Source organism: Capra hircus, unplaced genomic scaffold, assembly GCF_001704415.2.
Source record: "Capra hircus breed San Clemente unplaced genomic scaffold, ASM170441v1, whole genome shotgun sequence".
In the NCBI taxonomy this organism is placed as follows: Eukaryota; Metazoa; Chordata; class Mammalia; order Artiodactyla; family Bovidae; genus Capra; species Capra hircus.
Window position 1 is genome coordinate 152890 of NW_017189940.1, and position 22377 is coordinate 175266.

General features: G+C 41.9%; 1 protein-coding gene across 2 annotated transcripts in view; it reads left to right on the plus strand.

Annotated features, from left to right (window-relative positions):
- LONRF3 (LON peptidase N-terminal domain and ring finger 3) overlaps nt 1–22152 on the plus strand; it is a 39240-nt gene extending 17088 nt beyond the window's left edge. For both annotated transcript variants that reach the window (XM_018044943.1, XM_018044942.1), the window contains 6 exons: nt 6892–7006; nt 9185–9306; nt 11620–11778; nt 12690–12852; nt 13845–13994; nt 17303–22152. In XM_018044943.1, the coding sequence (XP_017900432.1) occupies nt 6892–7006; nt 9185–9306; nt 11620–11778; nt 12690–12852; nt 13845–13994; nt 17303–17458 (865 nt within the window). In that variant the 3' untranslated portion in view covers nt 17459–22152. The remainder of the gene's footprint in view (nt 1–6891; nt 7007–9184; nt 9307–11619; nt 11779–12689; nt 12853–13844; nt 13995–17302) is intronic.
- Nucleotides 22153–22377: the final 225 nt, after the last annotated feature.

Here is a 22377-nt window from a genome sequence, read left to right on the forward strand (position 1 = left end):
AGGGTTAGAAATTTGGTCCAAGAAATAAACACCAAGAGGATAAGACCCCCTTCGAGTTTGCTCGCTCTGAGTTGAAAAGCCATTATTTCCCTTATCCTGCCCCTCTGTTCTAAATGAGACTTCAAAGCAAAAACCCATCTTTGCCTGGAGCAACTATTGTATGGGCTGCTGAGTTACACGGGGGACACTCGGGAGCTGCTTGATGGCGAAAAGAAACCTGCCAAGTCTAGAGAACATTTCTGATCTCAAGGCTCTTAAAACTGGAGCCCTAGTTCAGAAACATGTGGTTCCCCTTCCAGCAGGGCTTGTCTCCAAGTCAGAAATCACATGTTGACAGAGGCCATTTCAGATACATGCTTTAGTTTGAATTATTGCAGTCTTGAAAAAGTTCCTGTTTCCTGTAGTGTTTTTATTTTTCTAATCATGATTAGAAGTATTCTTAGGTTCTGTCATGACTGTCCTGTGTCTTTGGTGGAGAGGGTTCATGGTGAGAGAGATTTTCAAGCAGTCTGCCGGGTCATGAAACTGCACACGTGTACCTCCTGTGCAGGTTTCAAGAATAAAATCCAGTGCCATGGTGCTGTTTTGGTTGAAGACGAGTTAGAGTAGGAATTGATCTGTTCTGAGTCTAGAGAGAAAATCAGGAGCTGCTTATAAATTCCTCAGGGGAAAATGGTGGAAAGAGTGAATGGAACAATCATTGGAGGGTGAGCTAAAGAGAAACTTCCCAGTCTCCGAGTCCCCCTTGCTGGACAGGACAAGGTCTGCTGGGGGAAGTTGCTCTCTGATTCCAACACCTCAGAACTCTCCCCCTCCATCTTTAATGACTGCCAATCCTCCCTTCAGATTCACCTGCTCTGGATACCCTTGCCTTGGGGTCACCTCTGGGCCTGCTGTGGAGCAGGAATGTTGGATATTTGAACCAGTTACCTAATGGCCCAGTGGCCCCTTTGTCCACTGAAATGAAAAGCTTTATATTTAACCTAGTTTGAGCTGCTCAAGTAGCTGGGTGTTACAGAGTCAGTTCACTGCTCTCTCTCTCTCTCTCCCTCCACCCCCTCCCTCCTCCTTGTTCCCCCTTTGCTCTCATTTGATAGCCACACAAGAGCACAATACAAGGATGTAACTGGTGGGAAAAGATAGCTATTTCCAGACAAGCCAAACATTTTATCCGGGCTGACATCTAACTGAAAGCATTTATTATTACTATTGTTTACTCCATCACCCTGACAATGTAAAATGCTTTCTTGTGAGAAAATCTGGCCCTACACTGATTTATAAATCCCTCCCTGAAGTGTTTTCTGAAATCATTCCTAAAGTGATAAATAAAAGGGAGAGGAATTTGAGTATATATTTCTAACTCTATCCTCTATATATAGAGTTTCTCTCTCACTCTCTCTGGTGGTGGGGAAGGGAAGGGAGAGAGAAGGAGAAAAGGGTGTGTTTGTGTGTGAGTGTGTATCTACATGTACACGGATGGTGTTTGTTCCAAGATCTAGATTCACACACAGTCGTCTCTGTGTCATCTAGTGGAGAAGGAAGATGGGCTTGAGAATCACGTGCAACTTCACATCCCAAGTGCTGCTATTTACTAGCTAGCTGTGTGGCCTTGGGCAAGTTATTTAACTTGCCTGAGCCAATTTCCTCCATAGTAAAACAGAGCTAATCCAATTAACTACTGCCTATGACTATATAAAGCTAATTTATATGAAAAACAGCAATGCACACATTCCTGATAGCAAGAGAAATGCATTCCATCTGTTCCCAGTCTCTTTACTCAGTCAGCCTGAATAGAAGTGGGTTGAGTATTGAAAGATGATATATTCGAAGCATCTGAACCTTGAATTATTTCAGAGCAATAATTATGCAGCATCTGTGGCAGCATTCTTGTTTGTGACCACTCGGATCAGGGGCATTTTAATCATAGCTCTTGCTAAGAGTTGCTGTATCCTTTTGTGTCTGCTACATTCATCTGCTCATTAAATGTCAGTAGTTATTGCAATTAATTGGCTAGCTATATCATTATTATTTGTATGTGGATTACATTCTTCAGTGAACAAAAGGCCCAATTTTGATATTCTCAGGAAAAATAGTTTTACAGATACAGGTTCATCAGTCTTCATCATTAGTGTCATCAAATAATGTATAAAAGGCATTCAGATTCACAGGTTTCAAATTACTGAGGAAATGAGATCATCTGTCTTGGCTGCTTCTAGAAGTTAGATCACAGCAGTGGTTCACAAAGTCAGCCTGCAAGTCACAATCTTGAGAAATACCTTAAATTGTGAAATAGATACACTGGGAAAGTACATAAAAATAGGAATGGATTCTCATAAAACACTGTAAAGAGGCTACTCAAGCAATCCCTTTCAGCCCAAGAAAGAAAACGTTAATTACCAGGACCCCAGAAGCTGCCCATATGTCACTTCTAAATCACCACCCCCCACTGCCCCTAAAATCACTATCTTGACTTTTATCTCTTCTTTATTTTTTTTTTAAAAGTCTTACCACTCTTGTGTTTATCTCTAAACAGTGCAATTTCATTTTTTCCTGTTTAAAAATACTTAATGTAAGTTGAATTATCCAGAATGGATTCTTTTGTTGTAACTTCTTTTCCTCAGGATGAAGATTTATCCATGTTATTGCATGTTGGTGAAATTTGTTCATTTTCACTACTGTATAGTGTCCCATTGTATGAATCTAACAAAATCAGTTATATTCTAGATGGATATTCGGGTTGTATCTAGTTTAGGGCTATTACGGACAATGGTACTCTGAACAGTTTTAATGTCTACTAGTGTATATATGTGTGTGTTAGTTGCTCAGTTATGTCTGACTCTTTGTGAACCCATGGACTGCAGCCTGGTGGGCTCCTCTGTCCATGGAATTCTCCAGGCAAGAATACTGGAGTGGGTAGCCATTCCCTTCTCCAGGGAATCTTCCCAACCAGGGATCAAACCTGGGTCTCCCGCATTGCAGCCATTGCCACATTCTTACCGTCTGAGCCACCAAGGAAGTGTATATATAACTCTCCCCATTTTTAGTTGGGTTATCTCTCTTTTTCTTACTGACTTGTAGGAGCTCTACGTATGTCCTAAATGCAAATCCTTCATTAGTCACCTGTGTTGTAAATATCTTCTCCCACTCCGTGACTTGCCTTTTTGCACTCTTAATGGCACCTTTCTTTTTCTTTTTTTTTTCCTGTTAATGCCCTTTAATTTTTAATTTGGTTTTTAAATTTTTATCAGAGTTGTACATGCACATAGTTTAAGGAAGAAAGCCATTCTGTGAGGCTTATTAAATAAAGACCTTTTTCAACATGAAAGGTCTCTTAATGGCATCTTTCAATACACTAACAAGTTCTTAAATTGAATATGGTAACAATGATCAATCTTTTCATTTACAGTTAGCATTTGTGTGTGTGTATGTGTGTGTGTGTTGTTCAGGCAATCTTTTTTCCCCCTTGAGGTCATACAGATATTCTATCTTGTATTCTAAGAGCCTTACTCTTTGTCTTTCACATTCTTTTTTACAGCCCACATGGTGTTGCTTTTTGTGTATGGTATGAGAATCAGTCCAACTTCTTTGCCCCCTGTGGATAGCCAACTATCCCAAATAGCACTTATTGAGAATTCTATTTATGTGTGGAAAATCTTCTCTCTGTTTTGAAGTGCCACATTTTAAAAAATCAAGAATCTGGGTCTGAATCTATTTCTGGGTTTTGTATTCTATTCTGCGGATCTGTTTGTTCCTGTGCTAGTCTTTCTGCTTTTCAATCGGTACTGTTTTATAATAAATTCTCATGTCTGGTGGAGCAAGTTCTCCCACGTTGCTGCTCTTCAAAAGTGTCTTGGCTCTTCTTGGCACTTTGCCTTGCCTTATGCAGTTTAGAAATCAACTTGCCAAGCTCCACAAAACAAACAAACAAGTGAAATAACCCAATGGGGTCTTTCACTGGGACTTAGTTAGGTCTTCTTTTACTTTCAATGAAATGTTTGCAGTTTCTTATAATAGAGGTCTCATAAGCTTTTGTTAGATTTATTCCTGGGCACTTGATTTTCTTTTTCATTTTTTTGTTGTCTTTTTAAAAAGATTTTTATTGGAGCATAATTGATTTACAATGTTACGTTAATTTCAACAGCAAAGTGGATCAGTTATATGTATACATATATCCACTCTTCTAAAAATTCTTTTCCCATATAGGCCATTCTAGAGTATTAGGTAGAGTTCCCTCTGCTATACAGTAGGTCCTTGAATGCTGTGTGCTAAGTCACTTCAGTCGTGGTCCAACTCTTTGTGACCCTGTGGACTGTAGCCTGCCAGGCTCCTCTGTCCATGGGATTCTCCAGGCAAGAATACTGGAGTGCGTTGCCACTCCTCCAGGGAATCTTCCTGACCCAGGGATAGAACTCGTGTCTCCTGCATCTTCTGCATTGGCAAATGGGTTCTTTACCACTAGTGCCACCTGGGAAGCCCCCAGTAGGTCCTTACTAGTTATCAATTTTGTATATAGTAGTATGTATATGTCAATCTGAATCTCTCTCCCCACCTTACCCCCTGGTAACCATAATTTTGTTTTCTATGTCTGTGACTCTATTTCTGTTTTTTGAATAAGTTCATTTCTACTTTTTTTTTAGATTCCACATTTAAGTGATACCATTATATTTGTCTTTGTCTGACTTCACTCATGGGCACTTGACTTTCAAAAGCAATTGTAAATGTCATCTTTAAAAAAATGTATTCTCTCACGCTTCTTGCTGGTATGTAGAACTACAGTTGTGTGTGTGTGTGTATTTGTCTAGCATTCTTGCTAAATATCTCAATTCCTATTAATTCTAATAATCATTCCAAGATTCTTTTAGATTTTCTAAGTTCATCATCATACCATTTATGAATAACAACAGCTTTGTTTTTTTCCTTTTCAGTCTTCAGACTTTTTTATCCCTTGCCTTAGTACACTGGTTAGGACCTCCATTAAAGAGGTTTTTTTGAAAATTAATTTTACTTTTTGGCCAATTTAGTAACTAAAATTTATTAACTCAGTTAGACACATTAACTACTTTTTAAACACATTGATAGTATTTAAAAAGTAGAAAACAGTAAATATATGAAAAACTTCTTCCCAGGTCCAGACCTTCCTTGGCTTGTTAAAAATAACAAATCTGAATTGCAAACTTTATCAAGTGAGACTTTTCCATGTCTGTGTTTTTAAAGTTCCACAGGGGATTCTGATAATTAGGTTTAGAGACCAATGGAGATTTGTCCATGCAGAGTTTAGTAGGATTGTGTAATTCAGTGACTCCCAACTCTGGCTGCACATTAAAACCACCCAGGAGCTTTAAAAATCCTGATGCGTGGCTCTTACCCTGGACCAACTGATCTGAATCTCTGTAGGTGAGGTCCAGCCTCTATAGTTTTTATAAGTTCCCCAGGTGATGGGGGAGGGTGGTCTAGGGAGGAGCAAGAGGGAGGGTTTGCCCAGGGACACAAAGGAGACATTTGGGGGTGACAAGTATGTGGATTATCTTGATCTTGGAGATGGTTTCATAGGTGTGTACATGTGTCAACACTTATCAAATTGTACACTTTAAGTATGTGCAATTTATTGCATGTCAATAATATATCTAAAAAGATACTTAAAGAAAAAACAATCCACGTGATTCTCGAATACAGCAACGGTTGAGAATCATTGTTCTAATAGAAAAGGCATACGGCTGGAAGGGGAAGTTGGAAAGACTTTCATCTGCCAACAGTTGGCTGTGTACTCTTAGATCAGCGACTTCATTCACTCTGGATCTGTTTCATTCTGGCCGGTGGGCTCGATGTTTTCTCAAGTACTTTTCAGCTCTGATGTTTTGATTCTTTTGCTTGCCTGGCTGTGTGGCCCAGGCTGCTGGTGCACCTCCTGGCCACACGAGGGGGCTGTGCAGCTTGCAGCCTCTTCCTCTCAACTGAACACTCTAGTGAGGTCAAAATAGGCTGTTCTGGCGTCTTTCCCTTCTTTCTGTCCTCTTGGAGAGTGCGAGCTCCACTTCTGAAGCATCATCTTCAGCTGCCTCCATCCAGTGGTCCTACTGCAGGTGAGACTTTCATTAAGCAAAATAAATCCATGAATCTCTGAATGTACAGAACAGCTTTTTAAAAGAGGCTCAGATTGCTTTGAAAAAAATAGCCAGTTCCTGCAAAGCAATGAAAATAGGATCTAATTAGAGAATGTGTATGTATACACATGTATCTATGTATGTGTTTGTCTGTCTATTAATAAGCACAGTGATAATCTTACTCTACTGCCCCTGGGCAAACGATCCATCCATGTAAAAGGCAGTATTTTTGTTACAGGTGCAATTTAGAGATCCTTCAGACTGTATACATTGTTTAGATGAAAAATGAAATCAAGGTTAGCAAATAAACCTCGTCTTTTTCCATTTAATATTATATAAAGTGCTTAAATATGGGAGTGTGTGTATTTATCTCTGTGTCTCTTTATCTATGTGTTTACGTATATTCAGGTGAACAGGTTAGCTAAGTATTTTAGAATGGAATCTAATCAGACACTCTGGGCATTCATCTTCATTTTTCTGGGACCTAACAGGGAAAAAATCTGGATGCTCTGGAAGAGACTGACTAGAACTGATGTTATAAAATGATCTAGCTATGTCCTAAATTTTAATAAATGCATTATTTGATGCATTTAAATCCAGCTCAGAAATAAAAAGCAAATGGTTTTCCAAAGTGTAAGGGATTGTTTTTTAAAAAGGAAAAAGAACCCTCCTCTTACTCCCACGCATAGACTTTCTCAAATAATACTGTAAAAACCTTAACATTCAATAGCTCTGTCTTTTATGTTTGGTCTGATTGCAATTTTCTTCCATTTTGATTCCTAAATTTCAGATTATTCTACGAACCAGTCACAACACCCTGTGGGCACACCTTTTGCTTAAAATGCCTTGAAAGATGTCTAGATCACAATGCGAAGTGTCCACTGTGCAAAGACGGTCTTTCCCAGGTAAAACGTTGTTTCTTTCTTGATCGGGTTAGCTTATTTGGAATTGGGTATGAAGACAGTATCCTATTGGATCCCAAGCCACTGCACTGTGCTAGAGCAAAACATCCCTTCAGACCATCAATTTCTCCTGTCTTAGAGCCACCCCTCCTCTCTCCACAAAGTCCTCCAGGGAAATGAGGCAACAGCTAGCTTTTTATGAACTGCTAGCAGTGAGATCAATCTGTGTTGGAAACAAAAGTATCAAAATGATGACAAACATGAATCAAAATGGTGATAAACATGGATCAAATTGATGATAAACACGGATCTTGGTTCTAATCCCATCATGGCGTCTGATTCACTGGTCTTGGCTCATTCATCTATGAGCTCCAGTGTTCCTTTATCATCAATGTTTATTCCATAGTTTGAAGAGATCACTCCCAGGTTCCCAGGAAAACCTCACAGCCCTTCATTGTGGTCCTTGTCCCTCTCCTCAGCTGCCTCCGTTATTATTAGCAGGTATTTGTCTGCTTGAAAATCTCTGGGGGTTCCAGGTCCTCTCAAATGAATCACACAAACACCCACCTTTGCTTTTCAAGTGGGTTTGCTGTAATTTTCTATAGCACAGGAAGATCCGGGAATCCATCTTGTCAGCCCCTCTCCCCCTGCCAGGGACTTGTTTGCCACATTTACAATTAGTATTCATGTTCCTTGACCCCTGTCATCCCTGAGGAGAGGCTGGAGATGATGCAAGACTCTCTCTTGGTGAATGTAGATCCAGAGAAATCACAGGTTGAGCTTTCCCAGCACCCCACCATTTAAACTAAGGGAAGGAAGTGAGATAATCATCCAGGATAGCCCTGAGGGTGTGTTGTTGGGCTGGGGGGAGGGTCAGTGTCATGTCTGGCCTGGGTAAAGAGGTGGGATTGTTGTCCTGATTGTAGGTGAGGAGCCCATGGCTGTTATACTTAAATAATGCATTCATGTTGTGGGAACATTCAGAACAGCAGAAAGAAGGAAAATATACTGTGGACATTTTAATATGTGCCTTTCCTGGGTTTTTGTTTTAGCATCAGCAGAAGTGTCACCTCCTTGAATAGGCTACCTTCTGAGCCATTGCTTTCTCCCAAAGACTGGGCAAGCCTCTGATTTTCCTGCAGCCAGGCAATAGCAGTGGCTAAGAAGGCATCCTGGAAGCAGAGGCTGTGGGGTCCTGTACTTAGGGGCTAGAAGTTATTTCCACCTGTCTCTGGGTATTCACCTGGGGTCACACTCGCACCATTTTCCAGAGAGAGACATATCTTATTCTGATCATGTTCACTGCGGAATAGACATACGTTGGCAAAGGAAAAAATGTCTGAAGCCTGCCGTGTTATACTCAGGAGCTCCCCCTGCTGGGTCTGTGTGGGTAGTTTCCATAACCAGCAATTCTCTGCAGATGTTGTCATCCCCATTGTCTGGTTCACATTAACACACACTCCTTACAGCTCCTTGGATATGCATAGACTAGGGCTGTTTGGGATGCGAGTAATAGTGACAGTTGAGCCTGAGTTAGGTTCTGAAATCAGGGTTTATAACGTAAATTCAGTGATATCTAGATGTTATAATTAAAAAAATAAATAGGCAAATGAAATCACCAGTATTTAGTTTATTTTAAAAATACTTAAGTTAGAGGAGAAAAATAGTTATAATATATAGACTCAAAGTATCCAGAAGCCAAGCACTGAGAGTGTGGCAGGGCAGGAAAGGATGAATGATTTTAAAATTGCTTTTTCGTTCCCTGAACCGTTTGACCGTGGACTTTCAGCATATCTCAGGTGGAGAACATTCTGGGAGCTTATAAACACAATAATCAGAAAAAGGAAAGGAAAAGATTGTCTCCCTTAATTGACAAGAAACATGATCATAATCAGTTTCAGTGTTTTAGGAAAGCTATGGCATTTTTTAAAACTTCAATGCAGGTGTTTTTCCTTGTTAAAATATTTTTTCTAATTATAAAAGTAATTCATTGCATGTGTTTTTTTTAAGGTAAACTCTAACCTCCAGAGATTATATACATTATGACCATATGAGCTGCCAATGTGTCGATCCACGTTACTCCAGTATGTTGGTCACTGAACTGTTCTACTGATTACATCAGAAGTGCTTTGTATTTCTCTGATGACTGCATAATATCTAACTGCCTTGTTCCCCATGTAGTGCTTGGCATCAAGAAAGTACAGCAAAAACGTCATAATGGAAGAGCTAATAGCTAAATTCCTTCCAGAAGAACTCAAGGAACGAAGGAGGCTTTATGAAGAGGAAATGGAAGAACTTTCTAAGTATGCACACTGCTGTTTTCAGTTTCATTCACGGCAGCTCATAGAACTGAAAGTGCACATATCTTCCCCATTTAATACCATCAGCTTTAATACCATGCTGATAGCTTGAAATTGGCCACAGTGAGAGTGTTGACACCATGAAAATTGGCAAATGCAGTAACAAGGACTTCCCCTCCCCACCCTAGAAAGCTGATTGTTCATTTACCAGCTCACCACTGAAGAAACTTAAGTCAAACCACTGACCAGGTTTTTGGCACTAGTAGCTGGGTGTCATGGGCAGGATTAGATTGGAATAAGTTATCAGGGGAACTGAATGAAGTATAGTTGACCCTTAAACAACATGGATTTGAATCATGCAGTTCTACTTATATGTGGATTATTTTCAGTAGTAAATACTGTAGTACTGCATGATCCAGTGTGTGGTTGGTCAGATCCATGGATGCTGAACCATGGATAAAGATCAATGAAAGTGAAAGTCACTCAGTTGTGTCCAACTCTTTCCGACCTCATGGACTCTAGAGTCCGTGGAATTCTCCAGGCCAGAATACTGGAGTGGGTAGCTGTTCCCTTCTCCAGGGGATCTTCCCAACCCAAGGACTGAACCCAGGTCTCCTGCATTGTGGGCAGATTCTTTACCAGCTGAGCCACCAGGGAAGCATGGATAAAGAGGGCTGGCTCTAAGTTACATGCTGACTTTCAGCTGTGCAGAGGGTCAGTCCCTGTAACTCCCGAGTTGTTCAAGGGTCAGCTGTATTCTGAAGACAGTCTTCAGATACATAAGGAGGTTCTATGAGGTTAAGAACTTTGATGTCAGTCAGACCTGGGCTTGTGACACAGTTTTGCCACAAAGTGAGTAGACTTCATGACCTTAGGCAAGTCACTTAATGTCTTTGGGCCTCAGTTTCCTCATCTGTAACTTGGGGATAACAGTAGTTCCTACCTCAAGGACTCATTATGAAGATCAAATGAGCTGGTGCAGAGTAAGCACTTAATAAAAGTAATGGTAAGAATGCTTCTGGTTATTATGATTCCTCTTCCATCACAGGTGTTGTGAGAGGTAGCGAGTAGGGGTGAGATGGAAGTAGGGCTCCAAACTCTCTGCCTCAGGCAGCAGAAAAAGCAGTGGGAAGTCATTAATTTCTGCCTCTCATACTGCTGCCCACTCATCTCCCCATTCCCAGCAGAATTCTTACAGTGTTCTGAGGGTGAAGTTCCCGAGGAGGCTGTTCTGGTTTTATGCCCACCCCATAGAAAACATTGTTAAACTGAAACCAGTGTGTCTGCACCTCTCCCTTTGACTAACCTGTTTTCCTGGGAAGCCAGAAGTGCAGTCCTTCTTTTCTCATTGACATGCTAGATCTCCTGCAGGAGTCTTTATCTTTCTTTCTGATATTACGTTCACCTTGAATCTTTCTGAACCCTCTTCTCACGTATCATTTAATGTCTTATTAATAAACACTGGAATTTACTGGGGATATTCCTTTAGGGAAATCAAATTTAATCCTTTTGAGATTTGGGCAGACAATCTTATATTTGTTGGCAGATTTAGGTTCAGATGTCCCTGTGTTGGATTTACTAGACAAACAAGAGAACTGTGATTGGGAGGAGCTGGCCTGGTTGGTGGTTCCCCATCAGGCTGTGTGTCTGAATCTTCATGGGCACACATTGAGAGGCAGACTCATAGGTCTTGATTTCAGAGCCACTGCACCAGTGTCTCTGGGAGGGCGAGGTGCAGTGGCCAGGTTGTCTGTGTTTAAGGGCCTCCAGTGACTCCAATGCACAGGAGCATTTGAGCATCACTGGGCTGTATTACTCTTGCCTCTCTACTGCTCCCTCCTCCCAGCTGGACCTGCCATGCACATCCTCTGGGAGCTTTGCAAATAGGAGATGCTCACAGGGATCTTGCAGAGATTTTCCCACCATCCCTCTGGAGAGCTGGGTCCACTTTTACCACCAGTGCCCTTCCCCATACTGCCAGCAAGACACCTGGAGAGATTGTTTGGAGTGGAGAGTGTAAAAGAAAGAAAAATATGAGGTATAACTATCATCGACAATGTTAAGGTACTAGAGAACTTCATTACCCAAATTAGAATGTATAGAATATCCATTTTAATCATAGCCATTACGCTAACCTGTGCATCAGGTAATGGGACTCAGCCTACAGCATCAGATGCATTTTACTATTTTTTATCAGCTCTCCACACTTTATGCCTCCTTGTCTTCCTGTGGGGGATCCACATGGTGAAATTCGACCAGCCTTTCTCTGTTCTGCTCCCATGCTGTGAGATCCGTGTCATTTGCTCTTCCTGACAGCTTAAATAAGAACGTGCCTATTTTCGTGTGCACCATGGCCTATCCCACGGTTCCTTGTCCCCTGCACATCTTTGAGCCTTGCTACCGTCTGATGATCCGTAGATGCATTGAGACAGGCACACGACAGTTTGGCATGTGCCTTGGAGATCCTGTCAAAGGGTAAGCGAGGAGTCAGGTGCGTCAAGGGAGGTGGGGTGGAAAGGATTTGTGGTTTTACTTCGGGGCCCTTCCAGGTGCGTTTGTAAGGATCAGGGTCCCTCTGGCCCCTAGTTTTATCATGTGAGAGGCTGCCTGTTTAAAGGCACCCAAGGATCAACCTTTTATTAAATGGCTGATACATATTCTAAAACTTGTTTTATAAGAGTGTGAGCCCTGGAATTAAACTGACTGGGTTCATATTCTGGCTCCAGCCTTGGAGGAAGTTTGACTTCGGGCAAATAACTCAACCTTTCTGTGACTCAGTTTCCTTATCTGTAGGATGGGTACAATAATAGTACCTACTTCTCTGGTTTGTTGGAAGGATTGGGGAGTTAATAATGCGCATAAAGTACTGCTGCTGCTGCTGCTGCTGCTGCTGCTGCTGCTAAGTCGCATCAGTTGTGTCCGACTCTGTGCGACCCCATAGACAGCAGCCCACCAGGCTCCCCTGTCCCAGGGATTCTCCAGGCAAGAACACTGGAGTGGGCTGCCATTTCCTTCTCCAATGCATGAAAGTGAAAAGTGAAAGTGAAGTCGCTCAGTTGTGTCTGACTTTTAGCAACCCCATGGACTGTAGCCCACCAGGCTCCTCCGTCCATGGGATGTCCCAGGCAAGAGTACTGGAGTGGGTTGCCAGTGCCTTCTCCGATAAAGTACTGAGTACAGTACAATAAACGGTAACAGTTACACATTAAGATCAGTTTTCACACAAGCATTGCCTGTGGTGTTATTACAGCCATAGACCCTGGGACAAACAAGAAGGCAGAAGTCCCTCAAGATACAACATGGGGTATAGAGATGGAGCAGGGATAGTGGGCCAGGGAAACAGCTTATCAAGAATTTACTTTCTTAACTCCATTCCCTCTAAACAGGTTTGCGGAATATGGCTGCATCCTAGAGATCAGAAATGTTCAGTTCTTTGCTGATGGCCGCTCAGTGGTCGACAGCATAGGCAAGAGGCGCTTCAAGGTCCTCCATCAGGGCCAGCGGGATGGTTACAACACAGCTGACATCGAATACATTGAAGACCAAAAGGTGAGGGTGGCCAGTGCCAACAATTCTGAAGCCAGGCTCGCCATGTAGCTTGGCAGATGAAGATGATTGCGGGAGGATTTCTCAGTACTGATGGGAGCCTGGGGATTTCTTCCCCATCTGCTGCAGCCACATTGAATGCCTCCGGGTTGCAGTTCGATTGTGGAACAGCAGTGCACAGCCCATTGTCCAGCCTTCCCCTGCTTAGTTGCTGAGTTGTATCTGTGCATGAGAGGTGCCGAGCCAGATCAACCCTGCAGCCCATTCAGCACTGGAATTGGGTCTCTGCCAGAGATACCAAGATCTGGAGCTGGATCTACATATATATTATTTATTTATTTATCTTTTACAACTTTTCTTTTGAGATAATTGTAGATTCACATGCACATTTCTATTTTTAAACGTGCAGCGTGGCCAAGAGCCCTTCCCAATAATCCATCATTCCATAAGTGAGAAAGAGGACATGTCCAGTTAATCCTGGGTTTTCTGAATTAATGGGTAAATTATCCTGTAATCATTGATATTTATATTCACTTCTTAGTATAAGAGTAATAAACATTTGCTCAATGAATAAATGTATTTGCCTTGGAAGATAGAGTTACACGCTGAGACACAGACACATTCATGTCCCTCTTCCCAGGGAGCAATGGGAAAGCAGATGTCAAAAATGAAAAGGAGAGAGTTGTGAACTAGCACAACCTAGGTGAACAGCACACATCCACTCAGGCCAGTTTGCATCGCTAGTTTTCTATATGTCTGGCTGTTTCAGCTCATTTACCCAGTTGAACCTTTCTCCAATCCACCACTCTCAGCAGTATTTCCGCACAGTCCATCATCCAGCTGAAGAGCCTTTCACACATCACACAGCCCACAACCAGAAGGGTGAGCCTTCCCAGAGGGTGGCAGGAGGGATGCTCAAAGAGCCACGTATCAAAAAGGGTTCTAGGTGTGATGGAGAAGGTACAGAACGCTTCATTCCACTTTGGTACTTTCAGGTTCAAGGAGAGGATTGTGCTGAGCTCATGGGATTACATAGCTGTGTCTATGAGCAAGCGTCATCATGGTTCCATTCCCTCAAATCATCTCTGAAGAACCGGATACTCAATCATTTTGGTCCAATGCCAGAGAAAGATGCTGATCCCCAGGTATATGAAAATGTCTTTTTGTAATCAGTCATTCCCACCAGATAAGAGAGCCTGGGTTTTGTGATTAGATGGGTGTGTGGTTTCCATCCAGCAAATTTAGTGTAGAGGGGAAGATGGATCCAAATTGGTCTCATTCAGCTAGGCAGTGGGCATCATGGTTAAGAACAAAAGGACCCCAAGTCAGACTTGGGATAACTGAAGTGAAGAGTCTTTCATGGGAGTCCAGATGCCCACCGTGGTGATGTGTTAGGGTGACAGGATTCACAAAAGGCCAGGCCTAAAAGAAGGGGATCTAGGGGAACTGAGATCAAAGGCTGCCATGTCTCAGGGGCTTCAGAGCTCTCTTCCCCATTGCTCAGGGTCAGCCACCTTGCAGGGCTCCAGCTGCAGGACCACAGAAACTTTTCATACCCAGCTCCCTTGAAGCTTAGCCCTGAAGGTCTAGACCATTATCATTATCCTCGTTATGGGATGAGCAAGTTTCCTGAGAAAACTGACCCAATCCTTAAATCTACCCTTTTCTCTACTAGAAAAGAGCTCACTAGATTCTGCCAGATCAATCTGTTTCCTGGAGGGATAGGTCCATGTGAGAGATCCAGCTGCAGATCAGAAAAAAGCTCCCCAGGAAAGTGACAGTAGCTAATTTTCATGAAGCTTTCCGTGCCTAGTGTAAATCAGGGAATAGGAGTTGGTGATGAATAGGGAGGCCTGGCGTGCTGCTATTCATGGGGTCGCAAAGAGTCAGACACGACTGAGTGACTGAACTGAACTGAGGACAAGATTGGAGATGTTATTGTCAAATATTAATATTTTCACACCATCACCTTTCCACATTCTGAGCTAGCTTCTGCAATATCATCCCCATAACTTCCTTGATTCTTGACTTATACTCATTCTTGACTCTGTCACAATAGTAAAATAGAGTATGTTGGTTCTGACATCCATGCTAAAAGATTGATCCTCCTTACCTCTATGTGACCTTGGGCAAGTCCTTTCCCTTTTGTCAACTTTCCCCCATCTCTGAAATGAAGGAGGTAGATGAGGAGGTCTCTAAAGTTCCTTCTTCCTCTTGCCTTCTAAGGCTGTAAAACACCAATCTCTTCCCTAATGGGCTGAAGTGTCTTGTTTTCTCCAGACCACAAATGTGGCTCCTTCCCCCTATTCAAAGGCATCATGAATGTTGGAGGGAGAAGGGCAGTTAATGCTTCCCAGTGATCAGGCTCCTGGCTCTGGGCCAGTGTGACTCATGACTACGACAGAGCTCTGAGAAAGCTCACGATCAAGTTGAATATTCCCCTTCATCTTCTGGAAAGCATTCTCCCCGAGTCAGGCAAAAGATAGAGCTCAGTAATGGTGACAGCATCTTCCATAAAAGAACACATGGATGCCACAGAGTGATTCATAAGGGATCAGTGACACAGAAAGCTGAAATCTTGGGTTCTGTTTCATTTCGTATGAGGACTGTTATCATGTTGCTTTGGCAGCAGCGGCAGAAAAAAAAAAAAATCTAGTTTGAGCCATTCAATTCTATAGCCCCAGCGGTCCCATTAATAAGAATGTTCTAAGGCTCCAGAGGGGGTTTCTTAGAAACTGCCACATGTATTAACATTAGCTTAAATATCTTTCTTAATGATCTTGGGAAATACAGTTCAGGATATGTCGATCTAACATTCAGAACTTATCAGAGGAGGGAGGAGATGTTACAGACTGCAGCGAGGGACAAAAAGAATCCAAATGAATCTAGAGGCATAGAGAAGCAAAGAGGCAGCAAGGGTTGGGGGAAAATCAGGTGACCAATTTGGAGGCAAATAATCCCATGTGTAGATGGTTTGACCAGAATGTGGTTCTCTGCAGTCCTAAAGCCAGCCTTCCGAAGGATGTGGGCAGGAAGCTCATTTGGGGCTTAGTAGGAAATAAGTTGGGTTTCCCTGGTGGCTCAGTGGTAAAGAATCCGCCTGCAATGCAGGAGACGTGAGTTTGATCCCTGTGTGGGGAAGAATCACTGGTAAAGGAAATGGCAACCCACTCCAGCATTCTTGCCTGGAAAATTCCATGGACAGTGGAGCCTGGAGGGCTCAGTCCATGGGGTTGCAAAAGAGTCGGACAGGACTGAGCAACTAAACAACGAGAAAATAAGTCAGTAATGCCTACAATGTGTGCCTGGGACACTGCTGACAAACAGAATTTTGGTGCAGGATTTCTGTGGGGGTGGGAAAGCTCTTTATTTGAGGAAACCTGGGGTGGAATATATTTCCATGTGACTGTGTTTTGCAATTGGAATTTTTGCAAAGTTTTCCTTTGAGACAGTGAACCATTGGCTCTGGTTTTTGGGGAGAAGCTAACTGTGGCCCATATAGTGACCTGGCATATATATGTAGACTCTTGCCTTCAGCCAGAAACAGGGAAAGGAGGGAGGTAAGAGACACACAAAGTGTAAGAAGCCATAAGAACTGAAGGCTCACATGCTTTGCATACCAGGCCTAAGGGCCTAAACAGAATCTAAGAGGTGGAAGAGGCTGAATAGTCATCTCTTGGTCTCCACGGGGGATTGGTTCCAGGAGGCCCCTTCTATAAAGTGATGCAGAGCAATGAGTACAACCAGCCCTCTGCATCTACAGGTTTCATGTCTGCAGATTGAGTCAACCAATTTCAGTCCGTAGTTGGTTGAGTCTGCGGATATGGAGGGCTGACTGCAATAGCTAGTTCAGCTCATGAAATCACACTGGCTAGAAGGTATGGTGTATTTATTAAGATATCAATGTGTCTGCTTTAACCACTACCAAAAATAACTGTAGCTTAAACTAGATAGAGAGCAAAAGTCATAGAGATGGGGAGCTAGGGCAGCCGTATTCCATGAGATCATTCAGACACCCAGGCTCATTCCTGACAAAGCTCTACCCTCCTGTAACTGCTGCCCTCATCCTCCTGAGTAAAGAAAGTGATCATCACTATGTCCACGTTCTGCCCAGGGGAAAGGGAGAGAAAGATGAAGGCAAGGGCACATGCCCCTTTCCCAGAGAATGACCCAGAAGTTATATGCATCAATGCCTCTTACATCTCATTAGCCAGGACTTTGTCTTATGGCTGCAAAGGAGACTGAGCAATGTAGCTTCCCCACCCTCGGCCCCAGTGGCTGTATGCCCAGCTAAGACAAAGGGAAATAGATATTGGGGAGGGGGTGTAATTAGCAGTCTCTGCCACACACAGAAGCAATTCCACCTGGATTGTTTCCTGGCAGCTTTGGAAGCCTGCAGACTGGGATTGCTTCTGTGGGAATAGGATGAACCCATACCATTTCTCTGTTGCAGATCAACCCAAATGGCCCGGCCTGGTGCTGGTGGACGTTAGCGGTTCTTCCATTGGAAAGCCGAGCTCAGCTCCCGTTCCTAGCAATGAGGTCCCTGAAGGATCGGCTGAATGGTATTCGGCGAGTCCTGGCCTTTATATCCCGAAACCAGAACTAGTGAGTGGATTGCTGAAAAGGAGCCCCCACGCTCCCCCACCACTGCGGGGGAGTCATCTTGTAAATATATCTAATTGCAATAACATCTTAGAAGGAAGTATCAAACAGAATCACTCTCCTGCTATTGATCAGAGAGAAATTAAGTGAAAAGACCAGAAAAATGTGATCTGTTTGCAACTTTCTTTCTGAAGATGCTTCTTGACATGCTGCACAACTACATGCACAGCAGAGGTTGTTTAAGAGCCCAGAAGAAAAAAAAATTTTTTGATTTTGACATAAAATTTTCTCAAAGTTTAAAGTGGTTTTGCTTTAATTTTCTGTCTTTCATAGAGGAATGACTGTGTGGTTGAAATGTGATACCCAGTTCCTAATCATGTTGCTACATTATCTTACTGACTTTTGAGATCTCATTCCAAATGTTTCAGATTTTATATAGCATTGTGTAAAATAATGTTCATAGTTCTTTCTGTTTTAATAATTTATTTTTTTGCACTACAATATCTTTTTTCCCCCTACATGTGTGTTTGTAAATATTTAAGTGTGCATTACTGAAAAAATACTGCTTTATTTATTGCTGTGGTTTACCATGTACCTAGGGGGAAGTAACAATACTAGAAATGTGTGATTTTTGCTTTAACAGTTTGTGCTACATGTGACCCCAGTTCTTGAACCATTTCAGTATCTATCCAATTAGATGCTTAAAGGAAGTTCAGCATCATGCTAAGATCATCTGTCTTTACAGATTCGATTTTGCTTTCAATTTGAATGCAACAGTAGAAAACACTTATGGGATTCGGCATAGGTTATGGAATGAGCCAGGGTGCAATAAAAATAATCCATTTGCTATGGAGGCAGGATGAAGGAATTATTTTTCTGGACTCAAGAGATGAATTAGAGGAGTATATTTTATTACAATCTCTCATAGGCATTTATTTCAGCAATCTAATTATATCTTAATTTCTCTCCAATTCAGTTAGAATGGGAAGGCAGGAGAATATAAGTCTTCAGAAGTGATGGTTTTCAATCTGGCACGTCACAACCATGCCCAGCTAGCCTCCATACCCCACCTCTTGTCAGTCAGGGTTGTGAGGATCATGGCCTGGCTAGCATGTGTGGAAACACTTGATGAGGATGGTTCATTATTAAAAGTGTAAAGAAACCAGGAAAAAAAAGATGTAGAACCCTTTTTAAAAAAACCCTCAAACTACCTTTTTGGTTTTTAAGTCTTTTCAAAGGAAGCAGACAGTTAATCCATGATTTTATCTAAACATGATCTTCCCTCCTTGTGATGGGCTAAAGATTTCAACACAGGGGAGGAACAGTGAAAAGAGGGTAAGGGTGAGGTTTTGTTTAGCTTGCTTAGTGCAGTTTGATTTCTTTAGTGCCAGGACAACCTGAAAACTTGAGTGTTATAACAACCAAGTGAAAAGATTAGGGCAGGGAAGAAATGAATTGTGTTATTCCTACCTTCATGTAAATAATCCCCCCGTGTGACTCTGGACAGCTGTGACGCGTGACTCATGTGCAGCCCATCCACTCTGTTCCCGTGAGAGGTTATTGCCACAAGTAATCAGGCTGACTTCTTCCATCACCACCTGTGGCCAGAAACAGAAAAGGGAGAATGAGTTGATCCCTCAGAAAAGAGATTCACGTAAGCAGAAACCAAATAACCTCTTCTGCACTTTCTTAATGAACACCGTGTTGTCAGAACATTGTGGTCCCAGGTTGGGTGTTTGGAGCCCAACTGGGCCAGTAAAAAATGGAAGTATAGGAGTGGTTGCTGCCCAAGCAAACTCTCCCAGGCTCAGGGAGGTGGAAATGAAAGGCTCCTGCTCCCACCTGGTGCCCAACCAGATGGTCAGATACAGTCCTAGGACAATAGTTTCCTATTATCTGCATAAATGCAGCAGAGGATCATAAGTGTCTCTGATTGCTAGATGTGTTACTTTTGTGATTTCAGTTTTTCCGAGAACCAGTTTGTCATCTAGCAAATGGTGATGATAAATACTGCATGTAGGGTTGTTATGAATACAGCATTAAGTGAGATAATATACATATATCACTTAGCATAGTGCCTAGCACATAGGAGTCATTCAACAAATAACTGCTATGATTAGATTATTCATAGTTACAGAATATCATCAGGGGCTACATTTCCATAAAAACCTGCCTTTACATACAGTACCCATTTCCAACCCCTTTACAATTGGTTGAGGGAATCCACACCTCTGATTTTCAGACCATAACTTGATGATTTACATGTAATTCCTTTGGGAGTCAAGTCTGTTTGGGAAAATGAAAAGACTGGAAAACAAATGAGGGTTAGAAATAAGGGGAAAATCCCATGCCAGCAAATTTTCCCTCTTTCGAGAGGACTAAAAAGTAGTGTTGTTTGGAGGTCTAGAATTTCTGATATAATGGAAGCCTTAAATTCTAACTCCATAGAATAACCAACTCATCACTTCTTGCTCTCCAAAATGTATAAAATTCCACATCATAGGATATTTCACATTGATGAGGGAGGACCTAACTGTAGCAATAGATCTTCGCTAGGCAGACATGCACTTGCCTCCCAGTACCCTTGATACACATTTGGATTGTTTTATAGCAAGCTTTTGTTTCAGTAGTGGTGGGAGGCAAGGTGCAAAGCTAAGCCTTGACTTTCTTTGATATGTACTTGAATGGGGTAATCAACTGGACATGACCATTTTGCTGTTTGTGACTTGATTTTGCTGCAAAGCTTAAGAATAAAGAGTATACACAGTATAAACATAAAGTTAAATCTAGGCCAGAAGGACAAGACTTCCCCCTTGGTAGTCAGTGCCATTTATTCAGCTAGTTTATTGTGATTGACGTAGTCTTTTCCTAGTAGGTTATTCTCCCTGTGCGTGTGTGTGTGTGTGTGTGTGTGTGTGTGTATAAAGATGTATATAGGTGTATATAGATGTGCATATATATATGTGTGTGTGTGTTTTTGTGTGTGTGTACTTGTGTATATATATATATTAGGTACCAAGCAGACATTATGCCTTTCTGCTTTGTACTGTACTATTATTGCTGCTAGCTAATAACCAGCAAAATGTAGAAAATGAAAAATGATAAAAACTAATTTTCTGTAGATAACTCGGAGAAAAGAGTGCTTGCCCCTTATGTAGTGGGGTAGAGAACTGACTATGTCAACAATTTGCCTTTTTTGAAGGATGACTGCATCTAGTCCTCTGCTGCCATAGCACTCTGGGGCTAGCCAAATCACTGCGCATGTGGCGCTTCCAATTCTGCTTGTGGAGCCGAACTGGGTTCAGATAGTCCCCTGTGACTGGGTGTTAGAGCGGTGGAGCTCTGAGGCTGGTTCACAGCACCCAGAGGTCTCTCACTGCCAATAGATCACATACTGTTGATGGCCTGGAACCCGCTGGGGACTATGTTTCCCCTCACCAATTCCTTTTCCAGGATGGGAGTGTTATTCAGGGACTCGTTCCTTGAGTTCCCAACATGTTGACTTTGCATCCATTTCTGTTTCCCAAGGCAGAATCATAGCAGAGATGTGCAATCGAGATGCAGATAGAAGGCATCCCAAATAAGAGAAAAGGACAGATTTTCAGCCCATTCTTGGGCATGAGGAATGAGGTTTTGATTTGATCAAAGACAGTTCTGAGAAGCAGCCAGCTCCATGGCCTGCAATTTGTGGCCTTTCCTGAGTGCAAGAAAGAAGGAAAAGGAGCCAAGTCAAATGTATGCATTTGGTTCCTCTTAGAATGATAGCTCCCACTGTTCAACTATTTAATAATCTGGATTATGCACAACCAGAGGTGAAATGAAGACATTTCCCCTTACAAATGGGTATTTTCAAATGCGCTAAATTAACCTTGAGAGAGAAGTGCCTGTAATCTCTGTTCCTGGTGTCATTTTAAAGCTTTTGCTTCGTGATTGTGTAGCCGTTTAAAACCTTGTCGCAGCAAATGTGATTAACAAGTTTACAAAGCAACACTGTAGCTTATGCTTCATTTTGAAAGTTGCTTGACATTTATCTATAGTCAAAGCAATGATAATAAACAACAACAAAATCAAAGGAGAGCAGATAGTTCAGTGTGGCATCATAGGCTTTACCTTAGATAAACTAGTTCCGTCATTTTATGCAGTTCTTGGTAATGCCAGGATTAAAATATCAAGCAAGCCATTTAAACAGTGGCCAATGTGTCTTTGTGTTTGTAATTCCCATTGTTTGTTAAGCAGCCATTTTACTCTTGCATTGTAATGACCCAAGCGGGGAATAAATATAATGCTTCTTTTTTTTTCTTCCCATATTGCTATTCAACTACCTCTATATGCTTGTTGTCTCTTTAGGGTCTTCTTTCCTCTAAATCTATACAAATGAAGTTTCAGCTCATCTATGTTGTAATAACAATGTGATATAGACAGTCTATGTGAAAGCTTGTTGTTCATTTAAAAATGTTTCCTATTGTCTCACTTTGTATCTAACACAACTCTACCCATACTGTAGGGCAAGAATTGCCCAAATGACTTCAGTATTTTTTTGTCAGAAGCTGAATTGAAAGCGATCAGAACATCTATTTTGTTCTTGTTCCTATTGGTTGTAATACATTTGACTGGAAGATGTTTCAAGGAAATAGATCTTATGTATGTGACAGCAAGGCAGGTGTGAACTGATTAAACTAATTGTTTAAAAATGCACCAGAAAAGCTTGTTGTTACTAATTATGTTGAAACTTTTTGCTAATAACCTGCCACTACTTTGTCAATCCGTTCATATATTGGGTTTGTTTAAAGCAGAGCACAATACCTAGTATATTTTCTTTGGCATGATAAAATGTTCATGAAAGCAAATTTCATGTTTTTATTTTGATTCAATGGTGTCTCAACAATCGGCTGAAGCTAAGGCCCGCAGCATGAGCCGTTTGAC